Source organism: Apteryx mantelli, chromosome 5, assembly GCF_036417845.1.
Source record: "Apteryx mantelli isolate bAptMan1 chromosome 5, bAptMan1.hap1, whole genome shotgun sequence".
NCBI classification, from domain to species: Eukaryota; Metazoa; Chordata; class Aves; order Apterygiformes; family Apterygidae; genus Apteryx; species Apteryx mantelli.
Window position 1 is genome coordinate 62,904,966 of NC_089982.1, and position 24,308 is coordinate 62,929,273.

Consider the following 24,308-nt stretch of genomic DNA (forward strand, 5'->3'; position numbering starts at 1 on the left):
GGCCTCTAAATTCGGTGCGGTTCTACCTTTTAATGCCCTTTTTCTTCCCTCTAGGTTTGCAGTCTTAAAAAAAAAATCATTATGCACTGAAGAGGCCTACTTGTGAAGAAACTGATATTCTCTGTTGGCTGACTTGACAACAAATTTTGAGAGAGTTTTGTTGCTAGGGAATATGCACACATTCTGACTATATTTCTACGTGACTGTGTGGGGCAATATTCGGAATGAAGCTGTCATCATGTCTTCTGTGGGCAATGGCACTGATATTGAAGAATTCTTGGTCAACATTAATTTGGGACAGTATCTTTCTAACTTTAAAGAATATGGCTATAACATTGTGACAGATTGTGTGGGAATAAATAACAGTGTGCTTCAGCAAATGGGAGTGTTGCCTACAGGGCACCGCAGAAGGATTCTTAAGCAGTTAGACACCACTTTTTCAAAAATGCAAGAAAAATCTCTTTTCTCTGAAAATCTAAAACTCAAAGACTTGAAAGGATTAGAGGAGAAGCAATGTTCATCCTCGGATCAAGAGTCCTCAATAAGCAATTTAAATGTAGATGGGACTGCAGAAACTTGCTTGATACCTGCAACATTGTCAGTACAACCCGCTAATAAAACTTACTTTGGTAAAGAAAAGTTTGAACTTGCAGAGCAAAACTTATTGGAGGCAAAAGATGATAGCTTTACAGATTTGGAATTTTCCAGTTTATACCAGAATTCAGACAGCATACTAAAAGCTATCAATCTAAGTAGAAGTATTGAGAGGAATGCTCAGCCGGATACATCACTGGAAGAAGCTGCTGCATACCAAGCTGATGAGTACTTGGATGGCCATTCAGCATTTTCCCATCCTCCTCCTTCGTTTGCTTATTCATGTGAGACAAAATCCAGTGAAAACAAACAGCTGATGTTTGCAGATGAGGACAATTTATCTGACAGTGAGCCAAATTCTCCATTCTTTCAATTTAAAGGAGAAATGATAGACAATGACTTATATGATTCTTATGCACAAAGCTGCATGAAAGTGGTTCCAAGAACAAGCCGGTCTTTTATTTTAAGGCATCGACCTGTTCCAAAAATCCCAGATTCAAGTAAAGTTGAAACTTTATCAAGGTAACTTTTATTTCTTTTTAATGAAGAATCACTACTATTAAATAAATTATGGGTCATGGTTTTTTATGTCTTTTTTCGTAGATTTTTTTTTTTCTTGTGCAGCAGGCAGACTGTGTCTGGAATGAATGCTGCCAGATTAACCAAAAAGGATTAAGCTTCAATGCAAGTTAAAAGTGCAAATGGGAGTATAAAGAGAAATTTATTTTAGAATAGTCTCCTTAGAACCCCCCTCCATCATCTCAGCATCTATTTCTGAACTTATTTTCAAAGAAAGGAATCTTTCTTGCTTTAGAAATAACCTGTGTTAAACACATAACTGTATCAAGCATTTCTGAAACTGAATCAGTATGGTCTTAGATGGGGATGACTGAAAATATATGAGTATCATAAAAAAAAAAAAAGACTCAAAATAACAGAAGAGGCCATTCCATCTTTTCAAAACCAAGTCATTACTAATAATATTAACTAGACCCTAGCCCCAGTGTATCTGATGATATTCTGATCCACGAGAGAAAACAAAATCGTGATTTCAAAAGAGCTAAAAATTCACCCTGAAGTGTAAAATCTATTTTTGATTGTTAGACATCAGTTGTAATTGTGAAACATAAGTATTCAGGTTATATTATAGTATCTTTTAAGGTTGTATCTTTTAAGAGATGTTGTTCTTGGAAAATGTAAGTTTAATATTATTTTATTTATGCAACTTATAACGAAGATTTAGGAAATCATACACAACTACATTTATTAATGTAGTTTTATTTGAAAAGTGAAGCAAAGTTTAGAAAACTCTTCTTGCCTCTTTTGTGCCTTGTATGATGTAGCAGGCCTGCAAAGGGAGCAGGATTATCTGATGCGATTACAGGCACAGGCATGACATGATGATTACATGAGAATATTAAGTCTTAGCCGTAAAGCACATGACTCTGCAGTGAAATGTTATTTACATTGTTTTAAATTAGAATAGGGTACTTCATGGAGGAGGGAATTATACTGTGGGTCTAAAGTGAGGAGTTTTGTCAAGATGACTTAGACTTGTTTTTAAACTGGGTGTTATTTAACTATTCAGCGAAAGAATGCAACAAGTTGGTAATGTGAGGTGGTGGCTTCTGCTGCTATTCTAATAGCAATGAAAACTTGGCTTTTTACAATGCCTATATTATAAAAATATTTTTGAGGCATTCCAGCAGGGCAAAGGAAGTTTGTGTGCGGGGGGGGGGGAGAGACCTAAAACTTAATTGGAATTTTATAGGCTGAAGAAAAGACACTTCAGTTAAAGGATGTGCCATTTGCCAAATTGCAAAGGCCTTATGCATTGGATAGAAGGTTTTCAGAGTTCATGGGAGTCTTTATAAGGATAATTTTATGCAGCATTGTTGAGAAATAGTATTGGATGCAGTCCAATCAGGTTTGTTATTTATGATAAATAGCATAGGAGAGTTTGAATTTGTTCCAGAACATTCATGTGGCGTGGGTGTGGATTTTTTCCCCTTCAAGATGGTTGAGTTTGTAAATTGAGTCCACAAATTAGTGAGTAACGGTTACTCTCTTGAATAAAAATTAGTTGTTGTAGCTTGTCTTTCAAAAGGATGATGAAAAGCAGAAGAAAAGGTCTGTTATAAAACTCAGCTCCAGGCCAGTCCTAATATACATAATATTGGTTGATGTTAAAAATAAGAGGCAATGAATGTGCTGTTGATCACAATATTATGGGCTGTATAAAGAAAGTCTGCTCATAGATTTATTTGTGATATTTTTGATTCTGTTGACTGTAATGTTTTACTTGTCATGCTGGGTAACTCTCTTAAAAGAGAGAAGAAAAATTCTTGGAAATACATAAGCAAGTTTTTGTCAGTGTAGCACTGTCCAAATCATTAGGCTGCACTTTTTTTGCCTTTTTTTTTTTTTTTTTAAATCCACTGGCTGTGCCCGGAAGGGACATGTCTGAGAATGTTTTGTATTTATCTTGTGCTTTTTCATCTGCATATCTCAACAGTTAGAAACATCATTAACAAGTTTATACTTGCCCTAAATGCAGGGTTTTCCTAAGCATTTTAATGTTCTTGTTCTTGTAAGTATCTGCTAGATTGTGGAAATAAGTTTCATATTAAATGTTATAATATAATTGTTTCATTGAACAGATGGAGAGGCAAAGATTCTTCGCAATGATTAAGAGATTTTTGTGTGCTTTAATTTAAAAACGTTTCATCTGTGTCTTTTTAAAATGCCAAAAAATTGTACTTACTGAAACCTAAAAATAGGGATCTTCCAGTGGGGAGTAGCTTTACGTTAACGTTTTGTGGAGTGGTTATTCCTCCTTCATACAATAAAACTGTTCTTGCTGAGCTGAAATGGGAATCTAGTGCTAAAAGATAACAATAACTGGCTACTAAAAGAATACTCTTATCTCTTTTGAGCAACAGCCACTCAGTAGAGGGCATATGCTGTATTTGTAGCGTTTCTGCCATTGAAGTAAATCCTCCAAACCCCAGTGTTTGATTGATTGATGTGGGACTAGGTCACTCACTCCATTACCACCATTTTGATTTGCTAACTCTGGCCTCTTTTCTTCATCTTTATGCTACAGTTATAACAGCATAGAAGTCCTGAAGGACAAGCAGCAGTCGGTCTGAGGGAGATCAAGGCTCAGTCAGAACTTCAAAGCAGAACATAACTTCACAGAAACATTTTTGATTAACTTTGCCTGGTATTTTTTTTGAGGCAGAGGATTAAAACAAAACTTTAAAATGGCACCTTGCAACATCCCTAACCTTAGGAAAGTTCATGTCTTTCCTATAGAATTGCATAGAAAAATATTCTCATCTGACTGTTATTGACGGACTCTGGCTTCATCCTTATTACCTTGTGTGAAGACTTTTCCATAGGGGAAGAGAAATCCAGCTGAAATCTACTGGGAAATTCAGCATTTGCTTTTAGTCATGCATGGATATTAGTAATTAAATTTTTATGCAAGGAAATGATTTTCACATGATCTCCTAAGTGCTTTCTGGCCCAAAAAGTTCATAGTGGGGATCTCCTTGTGCCTCCTAGTAGTGCTGTGACCATGTCACGTTCTATTACTAATAGTGTGCTTGCCTCCCTTGCAATTATATCTGCTTCACTGCATCTCACTTGTGCTCCTGGCTCTTGTCTGCAACAAAACATGCTGTTGGCCTGAAAGACACCATGGCTTTTTAGAGGTTGGAAATATTTTGGTTTTCTTGATTCTTCAAAGTATATTTGGCTTCACTGTAGTAGTGAGGGATGCAGAATGATTAAAAAAACACTTCAGAGATGATCAGTATGGAGATAGTTTTCAAGGCTTTGGATGCTGTCTTGGAGCATATCATTTGGCAACCACTCTTAGGTGAAATTGCTACAGTTGCACCAGGCAGAGCAGCAATCCCTTTAAAAAAAACTTTCAGAAGATTTATAAGATGGTAGGCATGATTGTTGTACAGAATACTACATAGAGGATTTCAAATCAACAGACTCCATATACTTTTAGATTTCTCATATCCCCCAGCTTTAAGTTATTTGTTTCATTTGGTGGTGGAATTGCTTTGGGTGTTCATTAAAAGAAGGAAAGAAGAAATAAACCAAAAGTAAGTTCTGAAAAATGCTGTGTTAAAAAGAGGTGTGTGGTGGGGGGATGGTGGAAGGGGGAAGAAGCTGTTTGGCTTGAGCAGGAGCTGTCCCTTCTCTGCAACTGGTAAATCCTAAGGATGAAACTTCTCGCTGATATTCTTTAGACTCTGTTCCTTTACACCTAAGTGGTCAAGAGTACTAGTGGGGTGCCGAGCTAGTGCAGCCAAGTCTTTCTACTCTATATTTTGTTGAGCAAAGCAGTTTTCAGAGAGAGAGAAGTTGCTCTATCTCTTTTTCCTATGGCCAAGCATTTGCATTAGTTTACCTTTGCAAGCAGTCTCTGAACCCCAAAGCTTTAATACAGCATGCTGGAGCAATTCTGAGATGTTTGCATTACAGCATGGTGAGTTGGGGTGATCTTGAGCTGGGTAGAAAAGAAAACACCTTTTCAGTGAGTTTGAAAACAAAAGCTTCATTCACCTAAGACAATCTGCAAATGAATGCCAATAAAGGCTTGGAACAACTTTTGCTCTGAACTCTCTCCCTTACTTTATTTGGGAGATGGTGGGAATATATTGACTAGAGGAACTCAGCCCAGGCAAGTGCTAAGCTCTCACCCTTCCAGCCTCTCAGCCTTTAGCAAGACCAGTTGTGGCTCATCACACCCTTTCATCCTGTTTGCGCACCAGGGCAGGGTGGTGGGGAAGAGTATGCAGCCTGAGCTACTTCCTGTACCTCTTAATGTATGAAAATAGTGACTCTTATTCTCCACAATGGCAACAGAGTGATAATTTAATTGAAATCATTATTATACCTCTGTAAAATTGACACTTGTCAGACTTCTTGTTCTTACCTTCCTGTAAAAAGCAAAATAGAAAAGATCATTAATCTGAAGAGGCATTAAGTTTTGGAAATGGTTAAAGAAAGTCATGGATTTGTGTAGATTTTTCAATAAGATTTTTTTTTTAAATCCTATTTGCCCTTAAATAAGTATTTTTCCATCTTTTAACCCAGGAATGCAATTTATGCAGTAGTTGAGCATTGACAAAAGATTATTATTTTATCTTGCACTGTATGCTGTTTGTTATGCATACTCTATGTCAAACAGATATTCAAAATAAGCTTGTTCTGTTGATTTTATTTATAGAGATAATTTTTACTTGGCATGAATTAGAACTTTGTTTTCCAAAACTCCCTAACAGGTTTTAGTTTTGATTGCTGAAAAAAAGACTATGGTTGGCTTATTAACAGGATTCCTTATCATGTGTTATGGAATACATACATATATGTACCTAATAAAAAAAACAAAATACACAATTCCTGAAAAATATGTGAATAAAAAAGAATGCTGATCTTTGTAAGCTTATTTGTTATTTTTCCTTTCCTGGTGAATTTATCAATATTATTGACTCATTACTAAAACCATTGCTCACTTTTAAATCCGTCCACCCTGAAACTAAGACAGTGACTCACTGTTTTATATAAGAAAGAAAGTCATCAGTTAAAAAGCTCTAAGTCAGAGCTGCTTATCTGTATCTCTCTAACTTATATTAATGTTATTAATAACCTTAAAAAACATAACAAACCTATCCTGTCTGTGTAGGAACTATGTTAAAGTATTTTTTCATCTAGACATACCAGGTTATTTAAAATTGGATTAGTGCAAATGCGTGAAGTTCACGAATGTAGTTTGAAAAGATGTAGCTACATCAGTTTCAGTAAAAATGTAGGAAGAAATACAGACTTCTAAAATATTTGTTTTGGGTTTTTTTTGTAATTATAACTTGGGAGAGTAAACAAGTATGTATTGTACTGGAGCCAGGCTGTGATCCACCTCAGCTGGGCAAACTGATTTTTTGTTTCTGAAAATCAGGACTTCACAAAGTACCATTGGGAAACTTAATTCTTATAATCTGGATAACATTTGGCATGTCAAGTAACTTTATAAGGTGCAGCGTCTGTCTTGAATATAAGCTAATAATTCATTTGGGGCAGGTTTAGGCATGCATTTGTATGATTAGAAAATGCCAATGATGAAAAATGGGTGTTCATAAATATATGCCTTCCATCGCAGAGAAACATCAGTGGATAACAGGAAATAATTCAACTTGCAGGAAATAATTCAACTTGAACTTCTTCACAGGACAGTATTTTTGAAGTCTTGAGTATAGATAATAGGACAAAATTTGTCAATATATCTACTGGGGAAACAGAAATTAGTAATATTGGTATTTTTGGTAAAAATACTGATGTCTGTGGCTTTGAAGGATGGAGGACCTGTGAATTTTCAGGAAAAAAAACCTTGCAGATTTTTGTATAGCATTTGCCAATCAGTGAATACTTTTTTAAGGATAGACAAGGATCTGTATTGCTGTTATTTCAAGCAGCAGAAATGAAGCACAGAGGAGTTCTTTAATGTTAACAAGGCAAATCAGAGCTTGGATGAAAACAGCTCTGACACAGATTATTGCCGTAGTAAAGATGGGTTAGAACCGTTCTACCTTAGGCATATTTATTTCTTCCTGTTTGCTAAAGCTTCTGCTTCAGCCTGAGAACTCAATAATAATAATAAAAATGTGATTTTTAGCAGTATGAAGAGTGCAATTGCTGAAATACTTAAAGGACAGCACAACAGCAATTATACAATCATTTTTCTAATGTGTATGGGGATACACTCTCATCCATCTGCAAAATGTGAAATGGTAGTCCTAGGCAATTGCAAAGCAATTTCATATACATCTCAAATTGAAAACTTTCTGGAAGAGAAAATCATCTCTGGGATTCAATACTTTCCAGGATTTTTTTCCAGTGGCTCAGAGCATCTGTTTTGTATCACTTGTTGCCTCCAAATGCTAGTATCCTCTCAGAGTTTGTAATAACTATAATGTTATTAGTTGCTGCTTTCCCTTCTAAAGTGTAATTCTGTGCTTGCTGGATTTCCATGCCCAGGTTCCTTTTGAATTTAATGTTAGAAGTTGACTTGCCTTGTAAACTGTTCTTTAAATATAGTCATTATGAATCAGCATGTGGGAGAAGTGAGAGTAAAGGTGGGAGAAGAATGGGGAGGCGGGAGGGAAGAAAATCCAGAAATCTAAATGTATCATAAGGCCAATTCAAAACCAAAGGAAAAAATCCCAAGATTTGTGTTCAAATCAGTGAATTATTTGTTGTACTAAAGGGAGGAAAACAAGTTGTTGGGTAACTTTTAAATTTAATCAGATGACTTTCCAAGACTTAAAATTGACTATTTGTATATCTGCATACAGTTTTAATAGTTAACCCACCTAAGATGTTTTTGTTCAGTTTCTGGGAAATTTCACTTAATGTCTTCATTTTGTGTTTTGTTTTATTCGAGTTCCCTTCAGAAAAGAAGAAATGTGGATCTCTTAAATATAGCTTGTACTGGAAGACAGATTTCACAGACAAGTGAGTCAAGCATGCTGACGTTTACATATTGAATACTGAGCAAAAAGAAACCTCAGACCAAAAGTTGTCTAAAATAAGTATTGACCTGCTTATTTTTTTTAGCAAAACCGGGGATCTGGAAAGGCTGAAAACAGTAATGTATGTAATGGCAGAGCATTTAACCGCTTCTGCATTTTTACTGAGACAGGCTTTTTTGAACTAATAGAATGAAAATTAGACAATCCAGTGTTTACACACCATGTACTTTAACATACCTTTTTAGAGTAGAATATGCTAAGTTTATAAGATTAGATGCAGATGTTTTTAAGCAGAATTACCGTTGTATTAAAATATGTAAAGAGAGTATTCCATATTAAATGCTATTTAATTTGTTAGTAAGGCTCAAAGTTCAATGAACTAATAGGAATTTAATAGTTTACCAGAAGAGGTTAGAAGTCTTGTTCAATCAGTTGTAAACAACAGTTCTTTTATACTCTAGAAGTAGGTCTTGTTTAAACTTATGCATGTTAACTTCCAGCAAATACTTTGTGCCAAAATTAAAATTGTGCAGAAATGTGGTTTAAAAAAAAAAGTCAGAATAAAGGACTCTATTGCTCTAACAAGTATTCAATAAAAGTTTTTTTAACTTGTTGCAAGGTAGAAAAGAAGAAAATTTATATATGCAAGTTATATCCAAATTACTTTTAAGAAGACAGAGTAAATTGGGAGAAAACAGTAAGGGAAAATACAAGAGAAAAAAGTGTCTGGATTTCAGTTAGAAGTGAGAAATTGTTTCTAGTTCTTCCTAATTGCTGTCTGTATCTAGACATATTCTGTGTCTTCCTGTGGAAAGACCTTGAACGAGACCTGAGATTGTTTTAGGCATAGTCTGCTGCTTGCATCACATTGTTTCTAGGAAAGTTCAGTTTTATTTGTTTGTAGAATGAAAATTCTTATAAAAGTTTTTGACAAAACCTCCTTCCATTATTGGAGTTTATTGGAGTTTGAGGGGGATAAGTGATTTTTGCCGTTTTCATGAAAAAGGAATTTTCCGCATGCTAACTTGCATTAAAAGATTCAATTAGCTGACCAAATTGATCAGACCAACTTTGTAGGTTGGGCAGTGGTCAATTTCGGACAAGAAGAATTTATTTTTTCTGAGAAGAATAAAGAAATCACAACCAGAAAAGTCTCCGTTCCATGTGGATGTTATAATGCAATACCTTGTTAAAGTGTTTATGTGACTCTGTATGTATTTATTTATTTTATTATTGTATATATTATGTATGAAAATATCATGTATATTATTATATATGCATATATTATATATATATAAATGCATATTATATATATATATAATTATTTTTGTTTGTTTTAAGAAACTTTCACAGAAGAAAAGCCACCCATCATCTCTCCGTATGGAGAAACCTTTTTTTGCAACAACCCTAAAGATGCTAAAGTAAGTTGAGAAGCCTGGATGTAGATGATCTATCTTCACTTTAATCTTCATGTTATATATTGCCCTCAACTCTTTTCTCCTCTCCGTTTTTCAGTTCTCAGTACCTTTTCTATCTTGTCAAGTACATGCACAAGAGTTGTAGCATACATATTTGTGGGCTAGTGACTTTTCTTAATTTTAAGATGCACTTTGTACAGTTCAGTAGTAATAGGAAGCTGTGGGATTTTATGCTTTTCTTTTTTTAAAAAGAACGTAGACAGGTGACTGACTTTATCCCACCTGCAGCTAGATGCTGCACTATGAAATGTGAAGCAATCAGTTAGAGGCAAGTTTGTAAGTGAGGTTAAATGGTGGTTAACCATTACCACTGACTGATAAAGACCGAAGTGGCTTTTTTCTCTTGTGATAACTGCGGATCAAGAGTGGGCATCTCTGCAAAGGTTTGTGGGCATCCTATGACAGCAGCTTATGTGTTACCTTAGATGATCTCGCAGTCGCTTTTGGATATAGACTCTTTAAACTGCTCTTCATGAAAGTTCTCAGGACTTTGGATATTTGCCATGCATCTCCAAATTTCTTGTATGCCCATTAAGTCACTTTTGATGCAGGATTCTTGGAGGGGAGCGTAAGATTTTTGCTGGGGTCAGTAGTAGAAGGTATGAATGCCATAGATGTCATGTGGACAGGCTTTTGAATCATGCTGAGTGCTGGGAGGTGCAGTAGCTAGTGAGGCATCTGTAAAATGTGGTGAATCCTTGCTCCTGCTTCTGACTCAGCAGGATGCAGACCAGGAATTGTTGCTTCTGTGGTTTAGAAGCATGAAGACCATCTGAATTTTTGGTTTGTTCTTTCTTTTCTTTAAATATGATTTTTTTTTTAATGAGCTATGCATAAACTCATATCTTGTTTCTCCTTGTAGCTCTTGTTAAGTAGAGTAATATTTTCACAGAAGTGACTTTTGAGTTTTCTTTTTCTTTCCTTGTGTATAATGTCTTGCTGGTGCCAGTTATTAAGGTGTCTTAAAAATAAAAAATTGAACTTTGTAATTAATTTGATAGCATAAGCAGGTGAAAAAGTTTTCTAGCCTTCTTGTTACTTCTTAGCATTATTCTGTATTTTATTGAAACGTTTGGTAATAACAAGGCACACCCAGAAAGGTTGTCAGCAGTTTTTCTTATCTTATAAAGGCACTAAATACAAAAATACCATACCATTAAACTAGATTAACTGCTTGCAATAAATTGTTATTTCTGCTGGTAGTGGGATCTCAATTACTGTAATATTTTACAACATGTCTTCTCTGATCTGAAGATTTAGATTTTAATTATCACTTTCATGTAAGTAAACAAATTTTTCAAGTTGCATTTATAACATGCCTTTTGGAAACTTCACAGTTAACTTCAGTTTCATTAGATCATTGTTGTAGATGAAGATCATAAAGAAAAGCAATAAAACAAGGGTCCTAAGATGTATTTTACTTTCAGATTTTTTTTCAGTAGGTATCAAGTATCCTAGGAACAAATAAGCAAGTTTAGATAACATTGTAATATTGTATCTGAGATTTTAGTACTTGTGACTGCTTCTTCATTTTTTTAAAATAATCTGACTTGAGAATATAGTTTATATATACATATATATAATAAAATGTAGCAAATTGTTTAGCTGACTGGATGAAGTTTGTTCTACGTGATTAGAAGCTGGCCACTCACATTCTTCCTGTTTTGTTGGTGTAAAGAAGAAAAGGCTGTATTTTATAAGGGAGTGTCTGTTGAAACAAGTAATGAGTCACTAAAAGCTGGAGGTAAGTCAGCATGAGGGAACAGGGAATTAAGGCTATGAAGAAAACATGTCTTTGTCTTTGGTCAGGAGGGAAGACAGCTGGAAGCAGAAACCTCTAAAGAGCAAACTGAAGAAGAAACAGATTTTTATATTGATTAAACAGTAGCACAAATGATAAATAATAAAAAAACATATTATTTCAGAGCTGATTTCTTGTCATGGCCAGCTGAAGAACCAAATATATTAGAATTCAGTTTTTCTGTGAAGGAATTCTGATGAGTTCAGGCCTGTAGAGTGAAACATTGGCTTTATTTCTTGCCCTAGACTGTTGGACTAAATTAGATGTGCATATTGAGGTCAGTAATCTATGTGAGCTCCTAAGCATTGTGATACTGTGGAATTCTGGCCAGACTGCAAATCTTGAAACTTTAAAATAAGAACTCATAATACTTTAAAAGAAGGAATTTTTACCTTTATGGCCCTGTTATAAAATCATATTGCCAAATCATATTTCAAGAATCAAGCTGAGGAGGAGTTGTGACATTAGCTTTAATAAAAGGCTAAGGCAGTATCTCTTTAAGTAGAGATGCCCGTCCTGAACAGCATCAAGTCCGTGTGTACTGTGCCCTGAGTCCCCATACTCTGCAGCGCAAGAAGAGTGTTGTGCCTCTTTGCAGTCAGGTTGCTTAACTTGCCGTTGTGATTGGAAAGACTAGCTGATAGGAAAAGCTAAAAACAAAAACGTATCAGAATTACTTCCCCATTCAACGCAGAGGTGTTTTATTCAGGCCTGCTAACAGGTAGTTCCATCTACCTAGGTTTTAGATACCTGATTTCTTTCTTGAGGGTATGTGCTTCCTATATATAAGGACAACATATATCTAGAGAGAGTGTGTGTGTGATATATATATCTTTTAAGAAATTCTTCTCTTTTTAAAGGTGTTTGCAGGAGAAAATGCTGCTGCTACCTATCTTTTATATAATACTTTAGAGACTTCCAGGAGGTGGGAGATGGGAGTTCTGTCTTGTCTTCAGTCTGAGCATATCACAGAGTAATCCTATGGAATGAGTTTGGGATTTAATTTGAGTGGAATCTGTGTCTTTGTGGGGAAACCCCCCCCCCAAAAAAAAAAAAAAAAACACAGAATTTTCCCTCCCCACAACCTGTCTTTGTGGACTTCTGAATTTTGAAAGGTACTAGCAATGAAAACACTTTTCTTGATTACTGCTTGGAAGTTTGCAGGCTTCCTGAATCCACTTGGCCAGGTGTTGAAGATTGCTGAAGGAGCACAGGCAGGACACAGCACGGTATCGGAGTGCTTTACCTGTTCTGTGGAGGCGAGAGGCAGGAGGAGAGGAGCACAGCTTCAGCGGTGTGGTAGGAAGGTTCATCCATCTGACCAGCCTGCAGTTGTATCCTGATCAGCAGATGAAGATGAAAGATCCTAAACATTTTTATCTAATTTAAAGATATACTTTATGGATTAGCTTTTTGGCAATTGCATAGAAGTGGGGCGCTGCCACTTTACCTCCTTTTGTGAGATTCCAGTCAATGCAAGCATTTGATAAGCAGTAGATGTGTCACTTTTGAGTTTGCTGTTTAGTTTGTTTGAAAGTTTTGGTTTTTGTGTTTTTTGTCTAATCCTTGGAGCTACAATATAAGATTTTTTTATTTATTATTATCATTTTTTAAGGGATCTGACTGGCAGAGGAAGCCAAAATGTTCCCCTAGGGTTACCCTCTCAGCAGCCTGTGATTTCTGCAATTTTTGCTGTAGTTACACATATTCAGCTTTTGGCTATGTTCTTTTTTAAGTCTGTCTTTTCATGTTGCCAAGATACATCCCTCAAGTGTAAGATGTGGTACCGCTTCTCAGAAAACAAATGGCAACAGTTGTGAAAGTTTTTTTGTCACCCTTCAGCTTCATGACATGTACTTCAAAGCTTAAATGAGTAAATTAAAATGCTTCCATCATAAAATATGAAGCTGTTCATTTTAGTTTGGTTTTCTAATGAAAGAAAAATGAGTATTGAGTGAGAAGCTTAGTAATGCAATATGATTGACAGATCAAGTTTAGGAAATGTAAAATGTAATGTTCTTGAACAGTGTTAACCTTGACATTTTGTACACTGAGCGGTTTGTGATAAAGATTTCTAAACAAACATTGATAACAAAAAGAGACCCTGTGCCTTTTAGGAAGAAGAGGTTGGCAAGAAAATGCTAGATATATTTGATATGGCTAAGTTCAGTATTACTGTAGAATTTGAATTTATCATTACTTTATCCTTAGTGTACTCTGAAGGCTGTACATTTAATCCAGAAAACAAGTATTGACATTAAAGACAGACTAACAGTGGTACATCAGTAGTGGTATACTTCACATATACTCAGCACGTCTGTTGACCTTAGAAAATTTCAGTTTAAAAATAATATTCATTATTCATTGTTCTTTCAAAAAACCCTAATACTTCCATGCACTAGATTTCTTTCTCTAATTTGTCTGCAGCAGGTATTTTGGACTTCACTCAAATAATTTTGTTGTTGTTTATCTGAATATTATTATTTAAAATGGAAATATTAAAAATAGCATTTCTTAAGATATTGATTTAAAATATCTTTCAAAAATGCATATCAATTTAAAATGCAGCAAAGAATAGCTTTGCTAGTTGGGGCATTTGTGTGTGATTTATGTCTGCAGTAATTTTAACGTCATTTAGTCTTTCAGTACAAATGTTTGTTGGAATATATTTCTACTTTCTAGGAACTTCATGGAAGTGAATTTTTGGATTATGAAAGCAAATTGGATCTAGAAATGAATGAAGAACACTCTTTTCACAAGGATCTATGGTATTAAATAAGAGTTAAAAAGAAATTTTAAATTTTAGGGGGGAAAATGATCTTTATTGATATCACATGGTAGATCTCTACCTCTGAAAGGCACAGCTATTACTGTATTTTCTTCTATTTGAACCCTCACCCCATGCAGTAGGAGGTGAGGTTTGGTTCTGTGGCTGCCCTAAGACCATCTAACCCAGGTTTCAAAATTTTGGGAGGAACTGGGAGGTGTTCTTACAGCTCTTTTTGCCAGTCAGAACAAAGAAAACACAGGTTTTATTTTTGGATGTCTCCTAGATAACTGTGTCTGAATACTTTCTTATTCTGCCTCCTCCTAACCATACTATGAACAAAATCATTCTCTGCTCCTGTCATGTGGCCATGGCCAGTGGTTTGAGCAGATGGGAGCTATAAGCTCATGGGGTCCTTAAATTTTCAGTCTGTACCTGGCTCCTGTTGAAGGGGAGAGAGGGAAACTGCAAGCCCCCCAAACCTGTAAAACAAATAAAACTAATTTTCCAAGGAAGGAAAATTAATTTTGAATTTCTGCAATATTCAGGCCTCTAAAGGAACCAGCAAGTGTTGACTTACTACCAGTCCTACTGATTGGAGAAGGTGGGATTCAGTTATGGTCATAATTAAAATATATATCATGTTTAGCATTGGTCTGTGGTTACTGCAAAAGTAAAACATAATAAATGTGTCCTAAGAATAAGTCTCCTAATTATCAGTTTTATTTATTTGTGCATTGTAGCAATACGTTAAGAGTAAAATGCGTTTTTTCTTTGTAGTTCCCTTAGTAACCAGGAAGAGAAGACAAAGGACTGTGTGAAAAATGAAGCTCTGTCTCAGGAGAACAGATCACTGGTACCAGAAGAACTTGAAAGTGAATCTGTATATTCTATTGTGGAACAACGTTCTTTGCCTTTAAAGAAAAAGAAAAAGAAAGTCAAACCCCATTCATCATCACTTAGTAAAATCCACAGTGGAGATTCAAATTGCTTGGTCAGTGAAGAAATGCATTTTGGAACATTTGATGGAGATTCAACTTCAATTGCAAATGAGTTAATAACACCATATGCTTGTTTTTATGGACCATCAGCAAAGAAGGTTAAAGCAGGATGGCTGGATAAATTATCCCCTCAAGGGTACGGTATTTGTAATGATTACTGTATAATTGTGAAGGTGTAGGTTTGCCTGAGAGATATTAGGTCTCTATATGGTCACTGCTTGCTTTTAGAGGGAGAGTTAAGTTTGGTGGGAAATGGAAAGGAACTGTTTCTGTTGCAAGAGCATAGGTTTATTCTTCTGCATTCTTCTCAAATTTTAATGATATATTACCCATTCTGAAGTTTATTTAGAAGTGTACTGAGGAAAGATATTTTTCTTAAAACTGTTGATCACTCATACACTGTAGAGTAAATATACAGAATTAATTCATAGTAATATTTCCAATCTGTATTTTTTTGCTGCTTCTCTGTGGAGCAGGAAGTAAGAGAAAACAAACTCTGATTCTGAAATACTACTTTACAAGTTTGGCCACAAATATATAAATTAATTGTTTCCTTAACAGGAGACCCTATGGGGTTCCAGAACTGTTCAGTCTCATATGAATCTATAAGTTGAACCTTGAGTGAAAAAGAGCATCTAGAGTGAACAGTCCTCTGTTTTAGTTTATTGAGGGGCCTCTGCAGGAAGAATCTGAGTCCAGGTCTTGTTTTTAAGATTTCAGGTAATAAAGAAGCCATCACATTTGTAGGTAAAAGATTCTAATGGCTCTCACTGTGTAAAAAGATTTTTTAAATTGCTTTAATTTAACCTACTTTAAATTCCAGCTCTTCTTATGATGTTTTATGCTGAAGAGTGCTCTATTATCATATCTTCCATTCATAAATACTTGTAAACTCCAATGAAGTTGTTCTAACCTCCTCCTTAATACACTGAGTAGACTATTCTTCACTTTAAATGTTTCCAGTTCTCTAGCTGTTCTTATGATCTTCTTTGGAGTTTCTCATTCCACCTTTTGTATTTTTAAGAACTGTACAATTTTACTTTTTAAGTCTATTTCTGATACTTCAGTAGAACCTATACATATAGAAATTAAAGCTGTTGTCCTTGTCAGTGCTGTAATACAGATTTTTTTTTTACTGTAGTTTCTTTTCTTCCTTTCCTCTTAGTAGTTCTGCATTCTTTGTTCTTAGGGTTATGTGTTTAGCTATATTTAAGAGTGATATTAAAATGTTTGGCCTTTTGTTATTTGTGGCTATAATAATCAGCATTACTTTTCATCTGTGCTTATTTTTACAGTAATTGCTTCAAAGTCTTTTGAGGTTAGTGGCAAAGTTATTCAATAATATTGGTTGAGAATACATTCTGGTTTGACCCCACTGGTAGAAGTTCTATTGCATGGCAATTCCCACTTTTGTCGTTAGTTTAATAGTTCTGACTTATCAAGTTTTAATTCCTTTAATTTTGGCTTTGTTTATACTACACATTGTGATGCATTGTTCAAGCAGAATATCAAGGAGGACTAAATTTGATTTGATAAACCTGTTTTGCCATTGTGGAGTTTTAATCTGCTCAAACAACATCAGATTTTTTTCATCCATTTCTAATTTTAAAAGATTGTCACTATTTACCATGAATAAAGAATCAAAGATTAATTTCACATAGAGTCAAAAGACTTTTTCCAGTGATATATATACACTACTTTTTTGGAATTTACGCTGAATGTATTCACTTTAGTTTTACTTTAGCTTTAACTTTGTTTTACTTCACTTACAGGACTCTTTCATTGTATTTTTTTTACACGCCTTTGACAGTTAGTTGATAGAATGATATAAAATATGGTTCTGGATCCAGCTGGCTTGTCTGGTGCTGTTAGAAGTAATAGAGTTAAGAACAGAGGGTGAAAGCTTTAGATACAGTACTGGGTGAGAATATACTATTTCCAAAAGATAGGGAGTTTACCACAAAATTAACACTTAGCTGGAGTGTGTAGAACAGTTACAGTGTAATTAGCTTTGAACCAGTGAGATTCCCTGGTTAAATTTCAAGGGCTTATTCTTAAATGTGCTTTAATAAATGGAAATTTTTGTTTGTTCTCTCTCCTACAATACCATTTCTCAAATATCTTAAAACTGATTCTTCCTTAAATGAAGAAACAAAGAAAACAGAACAATGAATTTTTCATCCATTAAAACCATGCCATGTTTTATTTCAATCCAAACCAACTGAAAATTTTTCTTGTTTTTTTTCCTGAGTGTTTTTTTTTTTTTTTAAGCCACCTTATTTACACCTGGTACTTTATATCTTCTCAGGGGAAGGAAGATATGTCTTTTGAAACTGTTTCCTTAAATTGCTGCAAATTGTGCATTTAAAGTACAACTTCTCTCACTGTACATTTTAAAGCCATTCAGTTTATTCACATCATATATGAGACTAAGTTCACTTTTCTCTGTGTCATTTTGAAGTTTATTGACATTTTAATGGAAACTAGATTTTACATTAGCCTTTCCAGTTTAAGAAAAAATATGATTCATTATTGTCATAGAATACAAGTTAATTAACCCAGAGCTGCTATTTAATTAAAGTTTTGATAAACTATCTCAGTCTACTAATCCTAAAGCAGAGCACTCAATTAACAGGAAAGGAAATAATGTTGGGAAAAGAGATGTTATAGTAGGGTCTTGTTTTTGCTTAATTAACTGTTTAATGGATTTTAGAATTGAAACTTTTGTATAGATGGTAACTAATAGGCTGTCAACATGTTTAATGAGCACAATGAACTACTTAAGGTTCATGTAAAATAATTTTTTAAGAAGGTCCTTATAGAGTGAGTTAACAGCAAACTGAGATAATCGAATGCACTTCAAATTAATGATCTCCAGCAGATAAAACTTCGTTTTCAGTCTGTGTTATGTTTTACTCGTTGAATGATTTGGTGTGACCACTATTTATTGGTAGGCCTGGGATGAAGGGGAGGGAAGAGAGTGTACAGAAGAGGCTGATGACAGAAGATATCATACCCTGTAAACAGAGATGTCCTTCTCATGATACATGTCAATGAAATAGTCATTTTAGACTCAATTTTCCTTTTTGGAGATTTTTACAGAGCATGCATCACTTAAAGGTATGCTCTGTATTGAGAATTTTCCTCTGCCTCCAAGAAAAAAATTTTCCTCTGCCTACGCTCGTCCTTTATACCTGTTAGTTTCCATGTATTTCTTGTGCTTTCTGGGAGAGAGCAAGACGACTTTGAAAGTAGATATAATCAGGAATAACTAGAGTTTCAGAAACACTTTTACTTCCACTGCAAGTTTATCAGAACAGATAAATGATTTGTTATTGGAAGACTAGGAACCTTCACTGAAATGAAACCATTGCAGTGTCATATTGAGGTCAAACTAAGTCTTCTAGGTGAGTGAACTAAGCTGATTAGGGGGTCTATGTCCTGCTGACTACATTGCTTTATAAATGTCTGTGATCTCAAGTGATGCAGATGATTTGTCTTCTAGACTCCCTCCCTAGGCCTTGGGGACAGTAAGCCCTACCAGAATGTTAATTTAGCTAAGCTTTGTCTTCAGGGGTGGAGCAGGAGATGTGCGGAAATAAGTCATGCAATTTCTGATCATTCACAAATGTGTTTCTTTGTGTTTTAAAAATTGTTAATTTTTTATTCTAGTGAGCAGCAAAATTAAGTTACTGAGAGTCTCTTTCCTCATCACTTCAAATGTGATATAGAGCACATGGATGGAGGGGGGAAAAAAAGCTTGAATTCATAAAAATGTGAAAGACACTGATTTATAAAAGTCATCCATTAATATTGCACTTATTGTTTTTACATGTTTCATATTTTTATTATATTTGAAATCATTTCTCCTGCTTTTGAAAAGATGTAATAGGGCTAAAATTTGTTTTGTTTTTCTAAGTTTTTAGGCTGAAACACAATAAGTTAAAATATGCTTTGGCCTTTCTATGATTTGCACTTGGGGTGTTCTTAAAAACTAGTGCAATTTGTCATCATTTTAATTGTTTTAATTTTTGATCCACAGCAAACGAATGTTTCAGAAACGCTGGGTTAAGTTTGATGGAGACAGCATTTCCTATTACAATAATGAAAAGGTAAGTAACATGTTGATTGGGACAAAATGCATCTGTGTGACATATACAGTACCATGAAGAAATTCAGAAATAATTATAAATGAGTATTCATATTAGATATATTTCCAATTGCAAAATATTAGGATGAGACATTATTAAGTATTTCAAGGTGTCCTTGAGATCTTAATTTATTGTTAATCCTCTTTTTCTTCCTGATTCTGATCCTGACCTTTTCAGTTAGATGTCATCAAAACTTCTTATCTTATTCAAGTGGAGAGACTGCTGAATTCCATGAAACAGAACAGAATCATGCAAACCACATTTAAGAGATCAAGTGTTATTTTGCAGGTGGCAGCAAATCGTCCTAACTTGTTGTGGGAATTCAGCATGCTGGAATTTTTTGAAAGAAAATTTAAGCTTGGCATAGAACACTTTAATTAAGTGTTACTTAGTGTTACCTTACTCTTTAATTAAAATGTGTTTTTCTTCCTGCATATCTTCTAGGAAAAAAAAAAAAGTAACATTAGACTAGCTTGCATTTTTATGGGTCTGTTTAAAATCAGCATAGTGCTGTGATGTCAGTGACTGTTCTTTGCTTCTGTAGCTACAGATTGATTCTTGATAAAAGTTTTGTCATGATCTAGTTTAATTTGCAGGCTCAAAAGGCATACCTCCCTGCATAGTGCATGCTTTCTTTCCAATTTTAGAATGCTAGTTTGATTAAAGTAGTTCACTTTTGATATGTGATACCAAAATGCATTTGTAAATCGTGCCTTTAAACAAAAACTGTATATCCTCTATGAAAACAAGATTCACAAAAGACTTATTTGGCCTTTCGATACTGCTTTTCACAATGAAAAATACATTATTCTTTAGGGACCTGTCTTTAAACCTTGCTTGCGTGGGTTTGTTTTTTTTTCCTCTGAAATATTTCCCATTTATTCTTTTGGATTTTTGCTTCCTGTCTATTCAATACACTTGAGTTCACTATGAAACTTTATTTCTGTTGCTATGTGATTAATTCACTTCATTTCTACTCTTAGAAGAAATAAAGATCTTGTTAAGCTTAAAAGTGATAGATAGATAGACAGATATAATGTGCTTGTTGGGTGGAGATGAGGTTATATGCATGTGTATTATTTGAAACACTGGAAGGTTTCCTGAAACACAGGAAACCTTCCTGTTGAAAATGCATATTAAATTAGGAACAAAATACAATTTCCAGTAAAAGTTCTTGAGTATTATGCTGGGTGGTTGTAAACAGAGAGAGTTCTGTAGATACTTTATAATATGCGCACTTTTAAACCTGTTTTAGTAGATTTTAAGGGGAAAAAATAGAAGAAAAAGTTGATTATGTCCTGATGGGCCAGGGAAATTAGACACAAATTCAAAACATAATTTTCAGTGATCCTCACTATGCCTACTGATTAGGAACATGAGACAACTTGTTCATGCTTTCTTATTTAACTTCACTTACAGTAAAAGACACGACTGTGTAGGTGAAGAGAACAATAGAATAACGTTGGGATTGGAGTGACAATGAGTTGTTAACTTCTTTGTGTGTTCATCCCAGAGCTTTAGAGGGGCAGAGAAGCAGGGTTAGTCATTAAGAAAGACTTGGAGGATTCAGCATTGGTATTTGTTTAACATTGCCTGTAGCGTAATTGAGGAAAGAAGTGCTATTACATCAAACCTTATATCTGTACTGTACCATCCCTACCTGGGGGGACTGGCTATCGGACGCTTGGAAAAGGCTTGATTTGAAGCCTCTTTGTCTCTGTTTCCTTGGAAGCTGAGTACAAAACCTCTCTCCTGGGATTTAAAGAGACATTGGTTGTTCTGTGTGTGCAATTTGACCACGCCTGAGTGTCTGACTTCTTAACTTGATGAGTCACTTGCTAAAATCTTTATATATCTGAGAACTACAAGGCCTGAAGCAAACTGACAGCTGAGGATTTGGTGAAACTCTTGGAGTAGTTTGTAGATAGGATGAAAACATACTTGTCTACCCGTAGTTCTCGGTGCAAAGTGGGACTGTGTTGGACCGAGCAGTGGTGTCATTGTTGGGCATGGAGTTTTTGGTCCAGTGATCTCGCTGGATCAGTCCTCTCACTCCTCCATAGCCAGCATTGCCAGGTAGGTGGATACCAGCACATTGCGTTTGCTTGTGTGTTGTTACCTTGACACTGTAAGTAACTAACTGCAGGCTCTTCAAGACTTGCATGCAGCTCAGGAGGCAGCATTGCCTCTTCTGATAAAAGGTAGGCATAGCCATACAGTTCACTGCACAGGCAACGTGTCTCTCCTCTGACTGGTCTTAAATGTCTAGCTCTATTTGAATAGGTAGGCTGGGTTTTTTTAGCTTCTAAATTTTAATGAGCAGATCCCTCTATTCTAGTATGTGTTTGTCCAGGAACACTGCTACACAAACAAGGTAGTTCTGAGGGAAGTGTTATACTGTTAACTTCACAAATCTCAATTAAAAATAGTTCTCAAAAGAAAACCAGTCCTTAAAGAGCTGTTTTCCTGATTATTGAAAGGAGTATTCAGAGAGAGAGGTAGACTGAATGGTTTTTAAAAAGTGTTTATTTTACCCAGAAACACTACCAATATTGAATCGCTCTATTTGTCACTTGAATTAGGAACTTGAGAGGAATGAAATTCTCAAGAAGGGGAATTGTGCTACATGGCTAATTACGAGTGAATCTTGTGGAGGATGGGGAGGGTAGTATTCATGAAAACATGTACTTAGCCCATCATAACACTTTTCTCAATGATCTAAACCTGAGCTGTCTAAACCTTTCTCTAACCTTGATCTAGTTGGTGTCTCCTTTTAATCAATACAGATTTTTTCTTTCCTTTATACCTGCATGTATGAAGAAAAATGTTCATTTCCTACAAGCGGCATCTGACCTAGGAGCTGTTTTTGTCTGAATCACTGATGCTGCTCATTTTTTATGTTCACAATCCTGAGCAAGATGATATGGTCAGAGCAACATCCTGTGTGGTTTTGTCTTTAACAGAATGTGGTTAACTGGAGCTAGAGCAAGCTCAAGAAAGGAAGATACAGTTTCTTTTCAGCTGCCAAATATGCATAGCTTTTGTTTGGGAGTTCTTCCTGTGTTTGGCAGAACTCTGGTGCTCTAACGCACACTTTATAGTATGGCAAAACTCCTGCTTTTATTGATGTTTTCATTTAAAAACACTTTAGGAGCCCTGAGAAATATATTAGTGATTTAGAGAAAAGTAGTTCCTATATTTTGATGTGTTATGTGGCATTTGAGCTTAACAAGGAGTGAAATTCACTGGGGAAACAGAAGAATCACTGTCATTCTTGAAACAGTTTAATCTGTTGCAGAAGGAAAGCCAAAACAGTGCAAAATTCTGTTTTCTTGGATCTTTTAGGCCAGCTCTGAAACATACCTGGAAAGGAAGGGCTCCATTGGACTGTATTGGAAAATAAACATTTCCCTCAAAGCAGTTGATCTTAACAAGCCTGATTTATTTATTTATTTATTTATTGGTAGGTAATTGTTCTGCCAGAGAATTGTTAAACAGCTCAAAAACTAGTGTAGACATCTCTAACAGAAGAAATATCTGGTTTGGGTGGTTTTTTTTTCTTTTTCTTTTCTCTTTTTTGTTTTTCAATAATTCACCTAATTTCTTGTCTGGAGTAATTTGTTTGGAGAAATTCTGTCTTGATCCACAAGAGAGCTTGTAATAGTAGGCATTATTTCTTGCATATGAAAGAGAAGCTGCTATGGAAATGTGATTGAGAAATTATCATGGTTTAAACTGTATTCGAAAATATATATGCCTTGGAGAATAAAGGTTTAAAAAGGTTGGATGTTTAAATAGCAAAACCAAAACTATGCTTAGCTTAAAAAGAAAGCCACTTTTTTTAAAAGCAGGAAAATTAGATAGCTATTACTTATAGCAGTCTGAGATATTCTCTTACAGTACCAAATACTGCCAGTAGATGCCTGCAAACACCATAATATAGTTATATCTGAACACCTTTAGAAATAACATCTATAGTAGGAGTTTCCTTTGCTACTGTGAAGGATCAGTAGTTAACACAATATCTAACTTTTTTTAACAAATACAAAACTGCTGTGTTAAAATCTCTGAACAAGTACAGCCATAATGAAAACAGGTATATAATACTAAAACCATTCTGAGAGAGTAGTTTGTGGTGCAATTATAGCGATGTGTTCATTTCAGCTTTTTTTGATATTTTTGATGAATTGCAGTTGTCCAAACAGCATTCATCGACACATATTTGTACCTAAAAGTGGAACATCATAAAAGTGTGAGTTTGTGAAAGAAATATATTGAACTCAGTAAACAGAAAATATATTCTGTTCATCCTCCATGTTTAACCTTCACAGTGGTACCTTGAGTCCTTACATAAGTCTTACTATAATAATTTATACTTTAGGAAGGAAGTTATTGCAATACAAACTCTTTATGGGGAGCTGACTCTTGGGCTATTACTGCATGTGGATCATAAATCTTAGCAGTAAGATATAAATCTTAGCAGTCTTGTGGTAATTCTATTTTCCTAAGTTTTAATTTTCAGTTCATTTGTCCTGATTGTATAGTTCAAAAATAGAAAATTTGGAGAAAATTTGCTCAGGCACCAAATGATGTTTGTGAGAGATTGTTCTCCTCCCGTCTCATATAGCAGAAAAGAATATACCAAGGCAAGCTAGAAGTTTCTCCTTAGTATTGACAGTGTAATGGATTTTTGCAGAGAACTGGTGACCCCTTTCAGTTGCAATTAAAGATAAAATCAGCAGATTTACTTACCCTCTTTCTTGCTGACTAGCCACTGAGGGAGAGGGGAAGGGACAGAAACTCTCTGGAATTTGGTACCTGGAGAAGGTACTTTTTTTTTTCCCCCTTGTCTGATTCTATTCCACAAGAATAATTTTTTTTAAATTAAGGTTTTGTGAGATACTCCATGTAATTAAGTTTAATGTGCAGTTGTAAATTTAAGTGAGTGTGATATTTTGAAATATTA

General features: G+C 35.0%; 1 protein-coding gene across 1 annotated transcript in view; it reads left to right on the forward strand.

The window, feature by feature from the left end:
* Positions 1-205: 205 nt before the first annotated feature.
* Positions 206-24,308, forward strand: part of ARAP2 (ArfGAP with RhoGAP domain, ankyrin repeat and PH domain 2) — a 121,770-nt gene continuing 97,667 nt past the window's right edge. Inside the window, exons 1-6 of the mRNA XM_013949576.2 lie at positions 206-1,116; positions 8,057-8,127; positions 9,486-9,565; positions 14,106-14,191; positions 14,971-15,327; positions 19,234-19,303. Of these exons, the coding sequence (XP_013805030.1) occupies positions 239-1,116; positions 8,057-8,127; positions 9,486-9,565; positions 14,106-14,191; positions 14,971-15,327; positions 19,234-19,303 (1,542 nt within the window). The 5' untranslated portion in view covers positions 206-238. The remainder of the gene's footprint in view (positions 1,117-8,056; positions 8,128-9,485; positions 9,566-14,105; positions 14,192-14,970; positions 15,328-19,233; positions 19,304-24,308) is intronic.